At 39.9% G+C, this 19,767-nt stretch overlaps 1 protein-coding gene across 4 annotated transcripts; it reads right to left on the bottom strand.

Annotated features, from left to right (window-relative positions):
* Positions 1–1,978: 1,978 nt before the first annotated feature.
* Positions 1,979–19,603, bottom strand: SLC18B1 (solute carrier family 18 member B1). 4 transcript variants are annotated; one of them, XM_071740893.1, is made up of 14 exons: positions 19,454–19,594; positions 18,787–18,926; positions 17,549–17,644; positions 15,708–15,781; positions 14,797–14,944; positions 11,883–12,039; positions 10,330–10,466; positions 8,569–8,670; positions 7,512–7,603; positions 6,334–6,429; positions 5,514–5,588; positions 3,959–4,052; positions 3,812–3,858; positions 1,979–2,371 (listed from the first exon to the last, which is right to left on the bottom strand). In XM_071740893.1, the coding sequence occupies exons 1-14, from the start codon at positions 19,497–19,499 to the stop codon at positions 2,305–2,307; spliced, it is 1,371 nt and encodes a 456-aa protein (XP_071596994.1). In that variant the 5' UTR covers positions 19,500–19,594; the 3' UTR covers positions 1,979–2,304. The 4 variants fall into 4 exon arrangements, with proteins under 4 accessions (XP_071596994.1, XP_071596995.1, XP_071596997.1 ...); XM_071740894.1 differs by having other exon boundaries at positions 18,787–18,923; positions 19,454–19,581; XM_071740896.1 differs by lacking the exon at positions 19,454–19,594 and adding an exon at positions 19,055–19,162.
* Between the last annotated feature and the right edge of the window lie 164 nt (positions 19,604–19,767).

Below are 19,767 nucleotides of genomic sequence, written 5' to 3'. Positions count from 1 at the left end.
TGCCAGGCCAGTGTTGAACCCTGACAGTTATCTTTCACCAAATATCACAGACTCAAAAAATGGTGCAATTTATTAAGGGAAATAACAGAATAAAAATACTACCGTGTCATGATTCAAAAATATAAATTTCGAATTGTGCAGTACACCCATTCAGTAGCACCATTGAGAAAATGAACAAAATAGTCAGAGTTTATCAAAATTAATGTCTTTAATTGTGTCATAATACCTGTCTGGCTGCGTCTTTGATGGTCACTTCCAAATTGCCATATTTTTTGTCTGTCAGCATCAAGGCCTCTTCAGGAGAAACCATCACTTCAGTGTCCTCTGACAAGACCATAGTGTCTTGCTATAGATGTCTGCTATGCAGCTGACCAGGGCACCGGGCTTCAGGACAAACAGAACCAAAAGCACAGCAGAGGCATGAGCTTTAGGAAGCCCCATGTCTGGTGTCTGGAAGCCTCCCACGAGGGTTCAAGCAAAGACAGGAAGCTTTAAAAGGGAAAGTCTTGCACAAAAACTGGGAATTCCCCAGAATGGCAGAAAGCTGACACCATGAGGTGCAATCACTCTGCCCTGTTTCACATCAGAGCTAAGAGTGCGATCAGCACTGAGCAGCTGGCTTTGTGTCCTGGTTTGGGCCAGGATAGTAGTCATGAAGCTTGAGGCAAGCCCAGGTCACAGCAGGAAAACAAACCAGATCTTAGGAAACCCGAGCAAAGCCCAGCATGAACACATTCCTGCCTGAATTTGAGGGAGCTGGGTGTAGGCAGGGCTGTGGGAAGGCAGGTGGTCAGCCCTGCGTTTGGTGCTGCCACACAGGCCTCTGCCACACCAGCTCAGGGATGCTCTGATCCAGCAGTTTGACCACACTTGGTACAGCTCCTACTTATCACAGCTTCACAGACTGTACAACTCAGTAACAGGAGGTGGGTATTTCCAGCTGCCACCACATCAGACAAGCACAGTACTGGCCAGGGGCCTGCTGAGCTTCCCACAGGAGTTCCCTCTGCTCTTCTTAACCATAGTTCCATGACCCCTGGATAATAACAGCAGAACATGCTTGTGAGGAGGTTTGAACAAACCTGGCCACCAGGATTCTTCTTCAGATTTCTTTCACCTCTATTGTGTATGTGAAAGAATGAAGAGGGTAGAAGATGGGCTTAGCAACTGCTGGCTGACAACACACCTAGTTTCTGCTGAAGGGATGGTGAAATCCATGCCTCGCAGCACTGCTCATTAACTGCAATGACATTTGTGCTTTTCCTGGTAGTCCTGGCCATTTTAAGATCCAACAGCACTTAGTGCTGTTACTTAGGTGAAGCAGGTGTTCCACAAAGACAGCTAATTAAGTCTCAGGGCTACACATCTGTAATTTGTGCAGTTGAGGGCTCTGAGACAAAGTGAAAGACTGATTCCACAACCAAGGTCGCAGTCCAGTATGCCCTTATCTCTGCTCTCCTTGAGATTTTTGCTAAGCAGCTGGAGGCGAGGACACTGTTTTTCACCCATTGTTGGAAAGCAGTAGCCCAGAATTCTGATAGATTTACTGTTGCAGAGGCAATTAGTCCAAACATTGCAGCTGACAGTTATTAGTAAAATAGATCTCACACACATCAAGCTGAGTCTCCACACATAATACACACATATATAAATCTGTTAATTTATGTACACATCCATACAGACACAATGCCAAGTCTCCTCCAAGACTGAAGATAAGTTAATTATACTTGGAGATGCTAACCTTCTCTTCATTACCTTTGCTTCTCATTTTCAGGCACTTTTGAGATAACTTAAATGCTGGCAGGCACAAAGTCTTTTAGAATCTTGTTGTCTAAGAAAATCCACAAAACTTAGGGGAAAAAAATGTTGCTTTATTGAAAACAATATTGTGCTTAATGTTTTGAAATCTGTTTCCACATTTTATGTTAAAGTATTACAAGATAATATACTTTCTCTAGAAAAATACAGAAAATCATGGTAGCAAAATAGTAGCTTTACCCAGGAATAATGCACAGAAGGCTCAAGTACAGAAACCAGAAATTTGAAAACACACCTTCTTCACATAAAGTGACGCACTGAATATGTGACACAATTAAACAGGATGATATCTGAGGGTTACTCATCACTTCAGCCAATCCAAAAGAAAGGCACTCAGTGTTTAGTGTTTCAAAACGGTAATGCAGTTACAACAACTGGTTGTTGATTAAGTATTCCAACTCCAGAATAATGAAACACTCTGAAGTCCACTAAACTCAACACTACTTTAAACCAAAATAGTTAACAGATGATTGAAAGTATGCCCAGCTATGTTTCACTGCCCATCAGATGAGTTCTTTCTTCATTATTAACAGATAGATTTTGCAGACTGGAACTGTTTGCACAAGGAAAAGAACAGGAGGGAAGAAACAGGTTTAATATTCTCTTGATATTCCTATCCAGTATCAACATTATAGCAAAAGAAGCCACACATTACATTGAAAGAGCGATGTAGTAGTTCACTGGATTTGGTTCCCCACCATGGCACAGAATCATGTAGTATTGCTCTCATACCTGTCATTTCACATGATAGTTTGGGTCTTATATAGTCTTATATATCACATGATATATCTTATATATCACATGATATATAAGAGACCCTTATATATCTAGTCCAACTCCTCTGCAAGCACCAAAGACATCAATGACAGCAGGTTGCTCAGAACACCATCTAATCTGCCCTTGCACTTTTCCAGGGATGGGGCATCCATGACCTCTTTGGGCACCTGTTACAACACCCTTACAGTAAATAATTTCTTCCTCATATCTAGTCTGAATCTACCCTCTTTTAGTTTAAAACTATTACCTCTTGTCCCATTGCTACAGGCCCTACTAAAAGCCTGTCTCCATCTTTCTTATAAGCTCCCATGAAGTATTGAAAGGCAGCAATAAGGTCTCTCCTCTTCTTTTCCATGCTAAACAATCCCAGCTCTCATGAGGGGAAAGTAGAGCGGGAGAACCACCTCCTTTGACCTGACTGCCATACTTCTTTTGATGAGATCCAAGATACAGATGGTCTTCTGAGCTGCAAGCCAAACGTTGTCAGCTCATGCCCAGCTTTTCATCCACCAAGCCCTTCTCCATAGGCCTGCTCTCTCCACAACCTGTATTGATACTGAGGGTTGCCCTGACCTATAAGCAGGACCTTGCAACTTGGCCTTTTCAGACCTCAAGAGGTTCATACGGGACAGCTTCTCAAGCTTGTCCAGGCATTTCTGAATAGCATCCTGTCCCTCAGGTACACAATCATAGAATGGTTTGGGTTGGAAGGGACTTTAAATATAATCTAGTTCCAACCTCACTGTGTGGGCAGGGACACCACCTGCTAGATCAACCACACCAGTCCACCTGGTGTCATCTTCAAATCTGCTGAGGGTGAATTCAATCCTGCTATGTCATAGGTGAAAATATTAAACAGTACTCATCCCAGTACAGACTCCTAAGGGACACCACTTGTCACCAATTTCCACCCAAACATTGGACCGCTAACCACCCAGCCAGTTCCAGTTCACAGACACTATCCTGAGGGAATCGTCAGAAGGGTTTGCTTGTTAAGGCCACAGTCCTGTTGCTCTTATAGAACAGGCATTCCCTGGTTTAGGTCTCTGTTTATGTTGGTAAGGATTTAGGAAACCATGTAAAGTATTTAAGCAGTATTTTTACTACTCATCTTGTTACTCAATATTAGGTTGGTGAGGAAAAAACGGAAGCACAGCTTCCAAAGGTTTGCTTTATGTGGTTGCAGATAGAATAAACAATAGATAACTCAACATACCTTCTCCTTGTTGCCTCAATGATATAGAATATTCCAATTGCAAGAGCCTTTGAGGAAACAGTCAGTTAAAATTGTAGTAATAATAACCTTATGCAATAACTCATAATTGCAATAGATATAAAAAGAAAAAAATATGTAATTACTTACACTTAACAGTGCCCATCCTCCTTGGATGGCTGAGGCCCATTCAAAACCCAGCTTATCATTTAGAAATCCTCCTAGAGTGGGACCTGCAAATGCCCTGCAACAAATCAAGATGAGGTAGTAGCATCCCAAACAAGAAAGATAGCACATCATATTCTCAGAAAACTTCTTTATTGTGCTTTCTGGCATTTCACTGAATCACAGAATGCCTGGTTCGAAGGGACCTCAAGGATCAGCTAGCCTGATTCTCATTCCTTTGTCAAAAAAGAGATTGTGGATTATAAGAAAGTTAGGTCTATGGAAGACAATACCCCATTAAACCTGTCATGGCCCCAATAAACCTGTCTAGTTACCCCCTCAGCTGGTAACAGGATCCACATCAGAAAGCTAAACATTCTCTTTTCTGTATCTGGAATGGCTCATTAAAGACCATGTTCTAAAACAGTATTTACACAGATCACTTCTACCATGGAAGCAATTTAAACTCTCATCCCTCAAAATGTAAACCTTCTAAACTTCAAGACAAAAGACTGATAGATACAGGCAGGTAGGGAGGCACATTGTGACAGATACCATCGCTGCAAGGTTGAGCTGCATGAAAATGCCCTGCACCTTCATAACTACCTAAGAATGCCACAGAAGTTTATGCAGCTCCTGTCACTTTATGAAAGATCCTACACAACATGGTCTCTTACTACAAAAAGGAACAAAATTAAATAAAACAGTTAAGTGGCAGTAAGTCACCTAATAAAACCATATTTGCTAGCAGCATAAAACTGGGGTGTGGTAACTGTATGCTACCAATATCTGTAGTTGAGCCTATGCTAAATAAACAGGGCAGTTAGAACTTCAGGCAGCTTGGAAAAAAATTATACATATTCGTACCACTGAAACCCCACTGCAGCCAGACAGCGCGCTCACAAGGACTGATAAAAAATATCCTGGAAGAGGCTATCAGTGGGACTCTGCCACATCCTACCAAGTGACAACTCTGAAGGGCCTTTCACTTCTGTAAGAAAAACAGACACGCTCTGTTAAGCTACACAAACACAGAACTTGAATAATGGCTGTTGCTGAAAGATTCTGCCCTAAGCTATCCCAGATGAAAGGATGGAAATGTAGGAAATGAAAAACGGGGAACAGAATTAGTCAGGAGCAGATACCTTCTAGCTCCCCCCCTCTGTGAAGATTTCAATTTGTAAAGAAATAGCCTACCTCTTTATATATTAAGCATTAAATACTTCAGTGACAACAAAAACTACCACAAAAAAAAGGGCATGCTAACAACCACTTCATCACTGAACTTTCTGATATGTAGGGCAATACATTTTAAGGGAAGACAAGTACAGAGTCCACACCATTTGATGGGTAAAAGCTTTGTTTTAACATGTCCACCAGGCACTTGTTTAGCAAGAACATTTTGAATCAAGGTCAACACAAAGACTGCAATGCAAGACTTCTGGTTGTAATGCAGCAGGCTGTTGTGTAGCAATAGTGTTAAAAAAAAAAAAAAAAAAAAAAAAGTGCTCATAGATTACAAAAATATGACTATACCTACCCAAGGGACCACATGGCACTGAAGAGCCCAGACACCAGCCCCAGCAGACTCAGACCTTCTTCAAATCCATTCTCACTGCAGAAAGACATGAGTTACAGTACTGTGTACAATACACTATTGTGTCTCAGTATATAGCCTTCCCCAATAAAGTATTTTGCTTCCTATTAAGTTATACACAATGTAAATAATTAACAGGAAAATGTGTACAGTGCTTTCTTTGCTGCCTCTCTGGAGGACTGTAGTGCTAACTTCTTATCTGTCAGGAATCTTCCAAGTGAGATTCCTAATACCACACCCATTGCTCATTCCCCATGTTTCATATGACAAGTGTAAAACAGTGACAGGTCCCTTATAAGAAGGAAAGACATTGTTCCAAGAGGACACACTAATAAAAGAAAATCAAGACCTTTCTAGGTCATAACTCCCAAGCCACATCAGAGACTTTGTATTCTGAGCAAGTATGACTCCTGTACATGCAGCTGGCAAAGCCATTGCAGACTGAAAATCCAGTGAAAACTGACTGCTGCTATCAGTTGTCCTCAGTAGCTATGTATCTGAAACCATATACAGGTTGCCCTATGCTTTGAGACCCAAAGTCTGATGGACTTGATAGTACTGAGGTACACATTTATAAAATAATATTTGGGGTATAATGACTGGGGTGCTCATTCAGAAAAAACAACTAAGGCAAAAGAATAGTGGAAGCACTCAAAAAGTTGAAAAAAGCTACAGTAAAACTTAACTTTATATTTACCCATGCAAATTCATTGCAGTTCCTACTATCATTGACATGAAAAATGTCTTGGACTGAGTTACTTACTATGCACACTGGAGTATCTCTGGAAACACTGGAATAAAGCTCATGCCAAGGGAAAAGCCAATGAAAACCAGCACTAGCACGAACATCCACAGCTGACTGAAAAAGAGGCATTTAAAAGAAGTTAGCTGCTGGAGATTCTTTCCAAGTAAGGAGCCATTTTGACCGAAGGCTGTTGTACCAGGTCTCCATGACTGACCAGAAAAACTAGACTTCTAGAAGCCAAAAAGATCTCTACTTTAACTGAACACTACTAAGACTTGATAATACAGTTCTGTGCTTAGAAAAAGACTTCATAAAAGGATTTTATAATCCTGTGCAAAAAATTAAACATTTTCTTATCAAATGCAGTTTATTTTAAGAGGAGTTCTTAAGTTTAGCAATACATATGTCAGAGCTCGATATTTGGTTTGTTGCACAAACAAAGGATTTGCTGCTGAAATTCTGCAGTCTAATACTATATCTGAAGAGACTTAGCTAAAGAACACTGAAGAATTTACTGGTTTTCTCACCACCTCACCAGTTTCAAATGTACAGTCTTTCAAAATTAGAAGTCTAGAAGGAAAGAGTTGACTAATTCTGCACATTATCAAACCTCTCATCATCTTCAACAGACTACATCCAGGACAAGAGGACTGTACAGCTGCCTAGTAAATGTACCAGTGTTTTGCTCTGAGTTAACCTGAAAACTATGGCAAGGCAGTGTTCAGGTGCAACAGACATTCAAAGCTATAATCCATCATTTTCCTTAGCTGTATACAGAGAGAAAAAAAACATCAATACTGCTGCACACCCATGCAAATGAAAGAAATAGTTAAGAAACATTGATGAAATGGAGAAAGCTGAAAAATAAGATAGAAAGGTAACTTTGTTTCACTGCACTGGAAATTGGTAGGAAAAGTAAAAAGCAGGATTCCTGCCACCATTCCTACATTAAGATGAGCAAAGAGTCACAAAAAGCAAAGGAAAGGGATCTGTTTTATGAAACTGTAAAATCTCCATTCTCAGGTGCTTCCACTGCTTTATATTCTCAGTCTCATGTTGCAGCTTAAAAAACCCCATTCTGTTAATGGTCAATGGTGCTAACTATAGACTTGTGGACATACATGGCTACCAGGTCATAATCCCTACCACAAAAACATCACATAAGAGTCCAGGTACAAGAAGCAGCATTTCCAAACCTTTCAATATGCAGTACCGGAGCAGGTCCTAACATGAAAAAGCACAGTGCTGTCAGTAAGCCTCCAGATACCAGCAGCCACTTCCTCAGGTACTGTGAAAGAAAAGGAAGAGGTGTGTCATTTAAATATGTCAATCTGAAATATAATCCTTATGTCTTTATAGAATCTCTTTTCTAAATCTTCATCCTCTAGAATATACTGCTCATATAAAGACCATCATTATGCTCAAACAGGGAATTCACAATTTCTCTGCCAGTTCTGAACACCATGAAGAAACATCAACTTCATGTTTCCTTGCCATCAGTGTCATCGCTGGCAACAGCTGCACTATACAGAGATTCCTTCAGAATACTAGGTAAGAGTGCTTCTCTGTTATCAAAGTATTTTAGGTCTTACTCTTCCATAGTGTGAGAAATATAATCTTTCATTGCACATAACTCTCATGTACAAAGGCCATTATTAGTTTGTGGGGTGGAAAAAAGTGCCTGAAAATTGGAACTATTCTTTATACACAGCATTTAATGCCTAGGCTTCCTTGAATAATTAGCACTAGCTGTTAATAAGGCAGTTTTAGGTATATCACTGCCAAAGCCTCTTTCTATGGTGCAGTGAAGAGCTACAGAACCATCCCAGTCTGTATGCTGATCTAATTTGGGTATTACTCTTTTTAACAGATGAAGTCAATACAGGCAACTAGAACACCTTCATGCCTCTTCACAAAAGCTGATAAAATTGGATATGGACAAAAGCATGAGTATCTAGGACATGTTTTCCCACTCTTAATTCCATATTGGCTGGAAATAGACTGTGCTTTGTTCACCAGAAAAGCGCAACACACTTCAACTACAGGATATTTTCTAATACCTTTTGCAGTTTCAGACACCCTTGTATTACCTGGACCTTGCAAAAGAGACCTTCAAGTGCACATGCAAGGTCCTGAAAAACAGATCCCTTTCCAGGACCAGTCCTGTGTCCATCATTTGAATATAGAAAGTCCTTCAGTTTTAACTGCACAAAGCACTTTACTAACCCTGTACAACCAGCAAATAGTACTCACAGGCAGTTTGTCGCTTACGAGCCCAAGGATGGGAGAAGATAGGGAGTATGAGAGTGCCAAACCGAGGAATACCAAGCCCACATAACCAGCTGGGAGTTTGAACTATGGAAAGGAAAACAAAAATAAATCACCACAAAACAAACAAAACCCCAATATATGCTACATGCATTAAAGGATAATCCAAGAGTTACATTCTAGGTCAAAATACTAAAATGCATGATTTTAAGTATTTAAAATACAGAGAATTCTGAGGCCATCAGCAGAGCTTCAGTTCCCCTCACTTGTATTTCTAGGTATGGAGTGACAACACCTGACAAAAGTGTACTCAGATAAAGCCTGAGCACTCTGAGGAAGAAGCACTATGCTATGTCCCCTGTGCCCACACACTAGATTCTAACATTAGAATCTGGCACATTTGAAACAGACACTTTAAGCACTGAAAATTAAGTGGATTTTGTCTTTACCTCTCTGATCCAGTTTTATTTCCACTTAGAAAGTAATACTGTAGTCATGCTTCTAATCAGCATATTTTACAAGTAGTATTACAAAATACAACTCTAGCTTTTCAACCAAAGGAGTATTTTTATGAGAACAAGTAAGAGGCTTTTTCCCAACACCTTAAGCCCTACACAGAGTCACATTTCTGTACTGAAAGAAACTGTGTAATGAACCAAAAGTGTACTAGTCTGTCAAACAAGTGGTTTAAGTATCAGTCAGGTGGAATACCAAGATGTTTCATGTGGCACAGGCTGCATAAATATTCACTATTTTCCTGCCACACTGCAAGCACATGCTAATAACTAATTTTGTGGTTAGAACACCTTGCCAGGCTAGAGTAGGACACCTTGTAGGCTACAGTCCTTTCACAGCAAGTACCTGTTAGCACAGAGCTGAGGGAAAGCAAAAGAGCCAAGATAGTGTGCAATATTCTACAGTGGGATAGTTACAGACCCCCACTGGGTGGTGGAAGACATACATTCACATCTTCACTGATGGAAAAGGTCAGCACCAAGTTTCCTCCACCCTGAGCAAGTGCTCTAAACACTGAACTAGACAGAGGAAAACATGGAACCTGGGAAATGCTTTTCCTTAGAGAAACAATTAACAAATACACCTCTCAACAAAGCACTGCTTAATTTGACAGAGGAACAGAATAATAAATAGTTTGAGATTCACCACCATAAAAAACCACAGCAAAAACAAGCAAACAAAATTAAGTAGGAAACAAGTATTTTTAAAAATAGTAAAACAGCTTTTTTTTTGCTTAATGAATGAGTGAAGAAGTTGGCTGGCAGGCTACATAGGTAATCTCAGTTTAATTTAGGCATTGCTGTAAGAGAAGATCGGGATGTGACTTTACATCCCCAAAAACCAAACACACACATCAAGAGATATGATGCTGTAACTGTTACAATTTTACAGAATTTGCTTTCAGAAAGGAGGAAAAAGTCCCTAGCTTACAGATCCAGCTGCTATGTCCTGTTCAGAGAAGAAAAATCAAGTGGAAAAAGCATGTGTTTTAAGGGTCAGACACTTCCTAATTTTCAGAGTTATGAGAATCAGCAGCAACAGATGGTGTAAATGAAGCTGTGATTTATTGGTACTGTGGAAATCAAGTTATTTGGAAATCAAATTATTGACAGAATTAAACCAGAGTAGCTGGATAGTACTTAATTTTGTTTGGGATATTTAAGCCACATTTATAACCAGTTATTCACTATTTAGCAAGTGAGGACAATCCTCCTTGTTACCAGGATTTACCTTTTTTAGTATAAACAGAGACATTGTGGGATCCAAAAAGCCCAAGCATGCACTTAGGCAAAATATAGTAAGACAGAGTAGTGAGACTTTTGGCAAACGAATGAGCTTCCAAAAGGAGTCCTTGCTAGGGAGTGAATCTGTTGCAAGAGAAAAGGGAGGGGAAATAACATTATTTTCAGCCACACAAGCTCACGATTGATCTTCTTGCTTTTGGAAAAGAAATCAGTATTGCACTTTTTCTAGTCTTACCACTCTTGTTATCTAACAGATAAAGGTCAAGAGTAAACTACTATGCACTATTTTTTTATATTAAAAATTCAAATTTTATAATTCAAGAAAAGGAGGATAGTGCACAATTATCACTGCAAATCCCCAACTTGAAAATAACAAAAACATGTATTCTTCACAATTAAATGAAAATATAGTTACTTCTCACCTAGACATTATACTATGAAAATCTCATGGATTTAATCTCAACTTAAAACATGCACACATACTATTGTGAATAATTCATATGCAATCAGAGAAGCAGGCTTTGGAAGTAAAAATAAAATACTGCAATTTATCAGTTGACATCTGTCTGAATTTTTAAGCAACTTGTCATTCGGATTCCCTGCTTTTCCAATTTGTACTCCAGACAGAAAGTTTCTTTCAGATGTCACACTAAGGTGTCATTTCTAAATGGAGCTCCATTCCTGATGCTGATGGTGCTCAAACAGTTGAATGGGGTTCAAAGAACACACAGACATAAAGTTCATTCATTAGCATCTACCAGCTCAGAGCTAACATCTATTCACTGTAGTTTGAAATTGGCCAATAATATCATTATTCCACTTAATTTCACAGCTCAAGGAGTAGGAGGGAAAGCAGAAATTAGTAGCACATACTTAGCCACTGTAAGATGCTTCTAAAAGCTATTATATATGAAATTCTTCAATAGAATATTCAATAGGAGAAAAACCACAGCACACTGTATATTTTTTTTTCTAGAAAAGACTAACAGAACTGTAATTGGGACTAATATTTATATGACCCCTGGAACTCTAGTTAAATCCCTCATTTATTAATTTTAACATTATTTCATGTTAATCAGATCTTGAATCATTCAATACAAATAAAACCCTTCTGTTGTCCCCATAATTCTGTTTTCCCACACCCACTGTTAACACCTCAAACATGTCAAGTTCTTTTCTTTTAGGCAAAACCTGTCTGGCTTTTCAACTAGCTGCAATGACAAGCTGACAATAAGCAGACACAAGGGATCCTTTACAAGCCCTGAAGCTAAACATACAAAAAATATCTCAGTTCGCTTCCACACAGGCTTCTTAGTGTTTTCAGAGATTATCATGGGGTGTTGGACTCATCCCAGGGCATCTGTAAGCACTGATTTCAGTTTGCATTAAAACATTGACCTGATGAAGATCACAAGTTAGCTCAGCTGGAGCTTTAACCTCCGAGTTGGATCAGACTCCAGAAACTGGTATTTTTCTAAAACATAGTTGTATACTGAAGTAATTAAAGTGAGTGAAGGAGAAAGGAAGAAGGGTGCTTACCGTATTTTGGTAATATGCAAATATTCAAAGGTATCAAGACCAACACTACACATCCCAGTGTAATGAAAGGGACCCCATAGCCAAACGATTGATACAAAAAGCCACCTAAGGGTGGACCCAGCACCATTCCAAGTCCTGTAAAAATTTCAAGGCTGCCCTAAAGGATGAAAAAGCAAGCAAGCAAGCAAGAAAAAAAAATACTGAGAAACTCTGGTATAACAATAAAAGTAGTAATTTTTTCTGAAGAGCAGCACAACATAGGCTAGTGAAAAAAGGCACTGTATCACTAAGGCAGTAATGGCTATTGGAGACCTTTGTAAAGTGGGATACGGGAAAGGAATTTTGCAGTTGACTGCAGGACAGCAATCTTATCTTTTGCTTCACTATTGGAAACCACCTGTACTGCAGCACTAGCTGCTCTGCTTCCCCTAAAACAACTCAGTCCTGAGGCCAGACAAATGCTCCACTGATAGAGAGCATCTGTAGGACAACTCGGGCAGAAGTGGTCACCTCTCCCACCTGCAGTTACTCTGCAGCCTGAAGGGGAGGACCCAAACTCAGGTACTCAGGTGGGTCATCATCCCATTGGATGAAGTACACGTGCCAAGTTAAAGCTTTCTCTCTACAACTGATCATTCAGATTCACTGACTAGGAGTAGGAAATAACAGTGAAATTGCAGTGGAAATAACTCAGATTATTCTGGCTATAATTTATTAATCTGGCATCTTTTATCTAGATACTGATATAATACAGTTACATTTGTGTTACACCACCATCACCATTGTCAACATCTGCCTCAATGCCTGACTAATAAGTGCTTTGACCACTCCCTTTTAACTATTAACAGCTGGTGGCAATAACTGCTTCCTTACAGTTTTGGTAGTATAGGGATTCATCCTAAACTTTAATTATATTGATACAAGTCAGAGCAGTCAAGTGGCCAGAGAGCTGGCATAGTCAGCAACAGCCAAGTTCTTTATCCTAGGGTCCAGCCTCTTCCTTGCATAGGAAAACTGGTAATAGCATATGATAATCAAGCCTTCAAAATTAGTTGTAGATAGATTTCAGACATTTTGCTAAACATCAACACATAGAATGCCCATGAGTTAACACAGCTGCATCCAAGTCATTCTTTTACTTTGGTTGCTAACCAACCATAAGTAATATTTATGATTGGTGAGTGGAGTTCAAATCAGACTATCATTTAACTCTTCTAAGTTAATAAATTACTGGAGAGGGCAGGGGAAGGGAAGGGAGGAGCTAAGGCACTGCATTATTACAGATCAGGGGTGGATAAGTTAAATTTGATATTGCAATAAAGTGATATTGTTCATGTTCTTAAGTTCTGAAGATCCCTCCTCCAAAAGAGGGATTGTGTTGGCAGATGCTGAACTTCAGCTAGGCTGACATGACTACATTTAATAACCTTTGGTATCAAAAGGGTAAAGAAAGTGCTTTTCAGTATCTATGACTATCAAGAAGGGCAATAAAAAGCACACCTGAAAATCCCCCATCCACTCCTTCAGGCTTTATGATTTTACCACAGGATGCACCTTGCTTCAACTGATCAGCTCCTTCTTCCTGCCTCTGCCATCAGCATGAGCAGAGCTCACAGTAACAAGAACTTTCCATCACACTCATTTAAGGACAGAAAGTCCACATGAATGAATCTGAATGCTTTATTCTCACGCAGAACATGACATTAAAGCATATAATATGGAGAACAGACCAACATGTAAGTCATCTGCCTTGTGATAGCACCCTTTCCAGATTTTACACAAATGTAGCTACTAAGCCACAGCTGTGTAGCGTTCCTGAACGTGATCTTGAGGTGACCTTCATCACCATGTACCATTTTCAGCCTTGAATCATGTTCAAATTGCTGCCACCACAGAATTATACTTAAGCTTTATTATAAAAAAAAAAAAAACTAGATCCCTTTAAATCAAGGTATTTGTCTTACCTACTTGAATCACATTTTAATATTTGCAAACAGAAAACTTTACTTTTATTGACAAAATAAATCCAAAACTTTCCAAAGACTACTTCCAAATTTTCAGCTCCTCACTGCTGGTATAATTTAGTAGGTTTTTTGCTAGCTAGGAGGCCATTTCTATATAATATTTCTATTTTTTAATAGAAAAAAACTATGCAGTTTAACAACAATATTAATAAATGCATCAAATTTTCCAATTCTATTAAATATTCTGAAGGATGTTCTTAAAAATTGTTCACTCATTAAAATTTAACCTAGTTATTTCTCTCATTCAATATCTGAATTGAAAAAAAGAATGAAAAAACAGCATTTTACTACAAACAGAACTTTTTTTTTTCCCAACACCATAAGAATTACTAAATAAGGGTAATATCTCTGGCTGAAATAAACCATTGATGACTAGAAACACTACCCTATAGACTTCAAGGAGTTTGAGCTCCCCTCTTTTCAGACATTACTTTTATTAATACATTAGAACACTGAAACAAAAATTGAGTTTTGCATATTTCGGTCATTTAAATCAAAACCATCTGAATGATTTAATCAAATTTATTTAATAAAGTCCACATGGGTTCTTACCATCCATGCAGAAGTAATCACTAAAAGCTGTATTAGTGTTTTAACAGTCTCTGTTTACAACTGAAGTGATAACTACTGCAATCAATAGTCAGCTGTCTTCAAACCATAAGCAGCCAATGCATACTTCTTAATTTCAGTAACTACAATAAACTGAAGTTATGCTAAGGTCTACACCTGCTCTAGAACTGTGATTCCAGAGTACACACAAATTTTACATGATGATTTCAAATATTCCTGGGCATGAGACAGTGGAGTTTTCTCCTCATGGTTTTAGGCTGTCTAGTGGCAATTTAATTGTATGGTGGTTACTAAGCTGTAATGCTGCTTTTTGCACTTACCAGCACAGTAGCAATATTATTTGGAAATGCCTTTGCAAGGATTGAAAATGATGCTGTAATTGCTGCTGCAAAACCTATTGCATCCATTGCTCTTACTAAAAAGCACAAACTGATGAACACTGTTCCATTTGGTACCTTGTCCAGCATTCTGAAAAAAAAAACCAAACAAACCAGTAAACTGAGATCTCTCATGATGCAACAAGTCACCTACTAAAGAACTCATTACGGCACCATTTCCTACTCATTAAAGGACACAGTTACAAGATATTCAATGCTTTCTACTGCCACCTCTTTTTGAATCACATCAGTAAAGTCATTCTACCAAACTATGTTTAGCAGCTTTCTCCTTTTACTCTTTTTTTGGCAGTAAAGAGAGCACAAAAAAAACTTAACCTGTGAAAAACTCCAGTACCATTGTCTGCTGTTGTATTTCATAGCTTTTCCAAGCAGCTGTGCAAGATGTCTGATACAATGAGTTACAACTACCTAATAAAAGCTTCCTTCACTGTTAACTGTATTTTGCCAAAATGAATGGCTTAGCCTCTCCATCTGCCAGGCAAAGCTTCTCATTTGCACTAAATATTTTTTTAAAAAATTAAAACATTATGCATAAACAGTTCTCTTATTGCTACACTTCGACAGAATTCTTGCTGTTCATCAACTATGGGAGTCATTTAAATATAAAATGCATTTCAAAGAATTTCTTTTGTTTTGATACCTACTGAAAGGGAGAAGTGTTCATTCTGCTTTACAAGGGACAGAAGAAAAGTAAAGATGCAAAATTTAGGTGATGCAACCAATACTCAAAAGATGCCCAAGAGTTTCCAGTTTTGTTTTGTGTCCATCTTTTCTTATGGATGAAAAGTATTAGAAGATAAATGCAACAAAAGGAACCAAAACAAACTACTCACCCAAACAGAATGGTCACGCATCCTGAAACAAACATCCCTGCCACAAACATAAATTTTGCTCCAATTTGCGTAAGCTGTAAATTAAATACCATTTTGGCATGTTATTGTTCCAAGCTTAGAAAAAAATCTTTCAGAGCAAGTTTCTTTAAGAAATCAAAACAATATGGCCTCATTACAGTCTATGTTAATAAAAGATCTGAGAAACTGGTCCAGCTAGTGCACCTTCATGCAGTACTGAACCTAAAAATACTCTAAACAGCTAAGTGACTTAACCCAGTTTTCAGAATGCTATAACAATGGTGCAGTTGACCATTTCACAGAATCCAGCTGCAGCTTCTGCAGAGCAGCAGTTCACAGCAGCATTCCTCATTATAAACAAACAGAAATATATCCCCCCCCCAGCACTGCCAGTGATGCCAAGTCAGGTATACCTGTCATGTATATGGCTCAAGAGAGGCAAGGAAGGTGATTGTAAAGCAAATTTATCACAACGTTTAATGGCACAAAACTTTGGCATAGAAAGCACAGCAGCTTCAGGCTTCCCCATTCATTACCAGGGAGAGAATTCCACCTTCCTTCATTTCAGACCCTACTACAAGGGTCTGAAATTACAAGGTGAAGGACTATGACAGGCATGCTATAAAGCTAACTCAATCCTGTAACAAAGTACATCTGAGCTTCTAATTCCATGATGTAACTTCCCCTAAGGACAACAGGTATTTCAGACTCTTTCCTTGTTCAGGCCTGGTTCCAGCCCCTGTGTTTCAGCCACTGCAGACCATATTTTGCTGAGTTTCATTGGAACACTCAGCATTTCTGATTGCTGGACTGCCCACATCTATTGGTGTTCACTTCATCTGTCTGCAGTGAGGATGGGGTGCCTGCTCCCTCCCTCCTCTGCAAAGTACTTGGTGAGGGTTGTACCATTGTTAAATGCCATCACAGGCAACTGAGATTACACTTGTATCACTTGTATCAAGAGTGAGTTTGCATCTTTTTGGACTTGATAGATTGCCTATGTTCAGTTGTGATAAGCTAGTTCTACCCCAAATTTGCTTGCTTATTGAGAACCTTCAGCTCCACTTGTCAGGAATTTCCAGAACAAGATGCCACTTGCATGACATCTCGATGAGCTACCTCACTACCACAGAAAACCATCCACCATGGGGACAGCAAAGGGACAGGCCAGCCAAAGAGAAGACCATGACACTTCAGCAGCTGTAGCCAACCATGCATAGACAGCAGTGCTCCAGCATATAAGCAAACAAACTGGTACACAATTTATTGATAATTTTTCCAGAATAAGAAAAATTTTGAGTCTGTGGGAAAACTGAAGCTGTGAGAACTGGAGACATTTCTCTCCTACTGCTGTATAATGAAGTGAATCAGCAGAGTGTCATAACAAGAGGAAATGCTAAGACAAAGACAACATATCAGAAAAGAAGGGGTGTAGATAACTAAAAAAAAAATTAAACACCTTAAAAATAGTGCCAAAGGCAAACACAATGTACTAGTAAGTGCAAAAAATAAAATGGGGGACAGGTGGACAGGAGAAATCAATCAGCAGAGAACTCTGAAGCAAACAGAACAGTTAACCAGAGAAACAAAATAGCTCCATATCTGCCACCCTATGCCCCCCCAAGAACTGTAAAAGAGCAATTTTTAAGTTGTATAGACAGTACTTAGATCAGATTCAGACTGACTGGGCAGGTTCCAATTCCTACAAACACAAGCTGCAGGAGTGCTACTGAAGAGACAATACTTCTCAGCCTTAAGACAACTGCTTTCATGTACCAACCTGTGTCATTACAGAAGTAAGTTACAGCTTCAATTATACTTACATATTTTCCCAATATTAAAGAAGCCAAGACATTGACCAAAGCAAAACATCCAAAAATCATGCCAATGACAGTGTTACTGGCACCTTTTTTTTCTGCCTGAAAAAAAAAAAAAAAAAAAAAAAGAAAAAAAAAAAAAAGAAAAAAAAGAAAAAAAAAAGAAAAAAAAGAAAAAAATCACAACAGTGTAAAGACAGAGTCAAATTCTTGAGGTAGATATCATTCATGCCTTGTACAGTTAATTTTTAAAAACTCTTATTAGTGCAGTTACAAAGCAATTTCCTTTCTCAAAGGCAGTACAGGCTCATAAGTTAACAGCACAATAATTTACAGAAGTTGCACTTCTACTAAAACTATTCATAGTCGAGAAAAGCAATGCTCATTCCTCAATGAATGGAAACACTTCTGTTTGCAACTACTGAACAGGTGACAAGACTGTACACAGAGTGGCTTCAGCTGTGTGAAATGGAGTAAGCTACAAAGTTTTCATCCCTCACATAGTGAGACGGCAGGGAACTCAATCATGTCTCCCCATAACAAGCAATAGACAATTTTTTACTTACAACTGGCAAACTACACTTACTTGGGTACCAGCACTATTTAGGAATGTTTAGAGCAAAAATAATCTCAATGTTTCTTTGTTAATACTTGTGAAAAACTTGGTCATGAAAGAAATGGTCTTCTCCAGCAAAGGCTTCAAGACAAATTTCTTCTCTCCCTACATATAAACATTGTATTCACAGAAAATAAGCAGAGGTTACTTTTTTTCCGCTACAGTTGTTGTATCAGGATGTTTGACACAGTGAGTGACCGCCCACCATGAGTTTACACAGAGGTAGCTATAAAGAAAAAGTCATTGAGTAGCTAAGGCACTGAAATGCAAGTCAGGCCATGGTCAGTGTTTTAATCTCAGCTCTACTACCAAACTGCTATGCAACACTGGGCAAAAACCTATTCAACTTCTCTATGCATCCATTTCAACTTCTATCTCACATCAATAGTTTGCTGTCTCCACTGGAGCCACAGAAAAATGAGATTACCTATGGACAGGATCCAGGTCACTGTTACATACACTCCAATCTGTTTTGTCCAGCACCAGGCTATCACTCTGAATTCTTACAACTTGGAAGTCTAAGAGAACTTACATGCAACCATAAAGATCCCACAGTGTCCAAGATCCTCTCAAAAGTTTCAACATTAAAAAAATCATCTTGAGAGTAGCTAACTAAACTTGTGTTTACCTCTGAAGGGAAAAACGGTCCCAGGATTGAATAGCATATCATGGAACTGAAGTTTATAGAGGCTGTTGCAACCATTGTAAATATCTGTTCTTTGGTAAACCTTCTTGACTCCTCACCAACTGCTTCTTGCATTCCATCTTCTTAAAATGGAAACAAAAAACAAAAAAACAAAAAACAAAACAAGAAGAAAATCAGGAAACTATTATAAACTGATAAAAGGAGAAGCACGGTTTGCAATCCAAGTTTGAAAATTAGAGTGCGCACAAACCTTACAACCTCCCGGGTGCACGGAATTCTCAAGGAATTAAGCCAAACCTTGCTACATGTCTCCCTTGCGCAGGGGAGCGAACCTCCCCGTACTGGCAGCACCTCTGCAGCAGCCCCTCAGCCCTCACCGAAAGCTCCGTGCCTAAGACTGCGCAGGATTCCCCCACGGGCCCGGGACAGTCCCTGTGCGCGGCACTCCGGGACTCAACCCCAGGCAGGAGCCTGCCCCTCGCCCGCACACCCTTTACCCAGCGCAGGCTCCGGCGCTGCGGAGCGGCCCTTCAGCGCCTGCCCGGCCGCAGCTCGCTTCAGAACGTGCGGCGCGACAGCTGCCCCCCCGACCTAAGTCGTCCCGCCGGTCGCGCCGGCAGAGAAACGCGGGTCGGCCACCGCCTTCTACCTGGGGGTCGTTCGCTCCCCACGCCCTGCTCCGCTGGGCTGCCCATGGACAAGCAGCGCAGTGCCCGTCACGGCACCTCCCCGCCACCCCGCCTGGCAGCAGCGCCCGGGCACCGCGCCCGCCGCCAACGCGCATGCTCGGCCGGGGAGCGGCCCCGCTGTGCCCCACCGGCCGCCTCGGGGTTGGCCCGGAGGTGCCGGGCCCTGCGGGGATTGGCAGCAAGGAGCGGGAGTGAGCCGAGGGCGACCGCAAGGGTCAGGCTTTGGGCAGCCTGGTAGTCACGCCCGTGCAGGGTTGCAGCATAGTAACTAACA

Source organism: Heliangelus exortis, chromosome 3 (assembly GCF_036169615.1).
Source record: "Heliangelus exortis chromosome 3, bHelExo1.hap1, whole genome shotgun sequence".
In the NCBI taxonomy this organism is placed as follows: domain Eukaryota; kingdom Metazoa; phylum Chordata; class Aves; order Apodiformes; family Trochilidae; genus Heliangelus; species Heliangelus exortis.
Note: the sequence above shows the minus strand (reverse complement) of the source record. Positions and strands in the feature narration are given on the sequence as shown.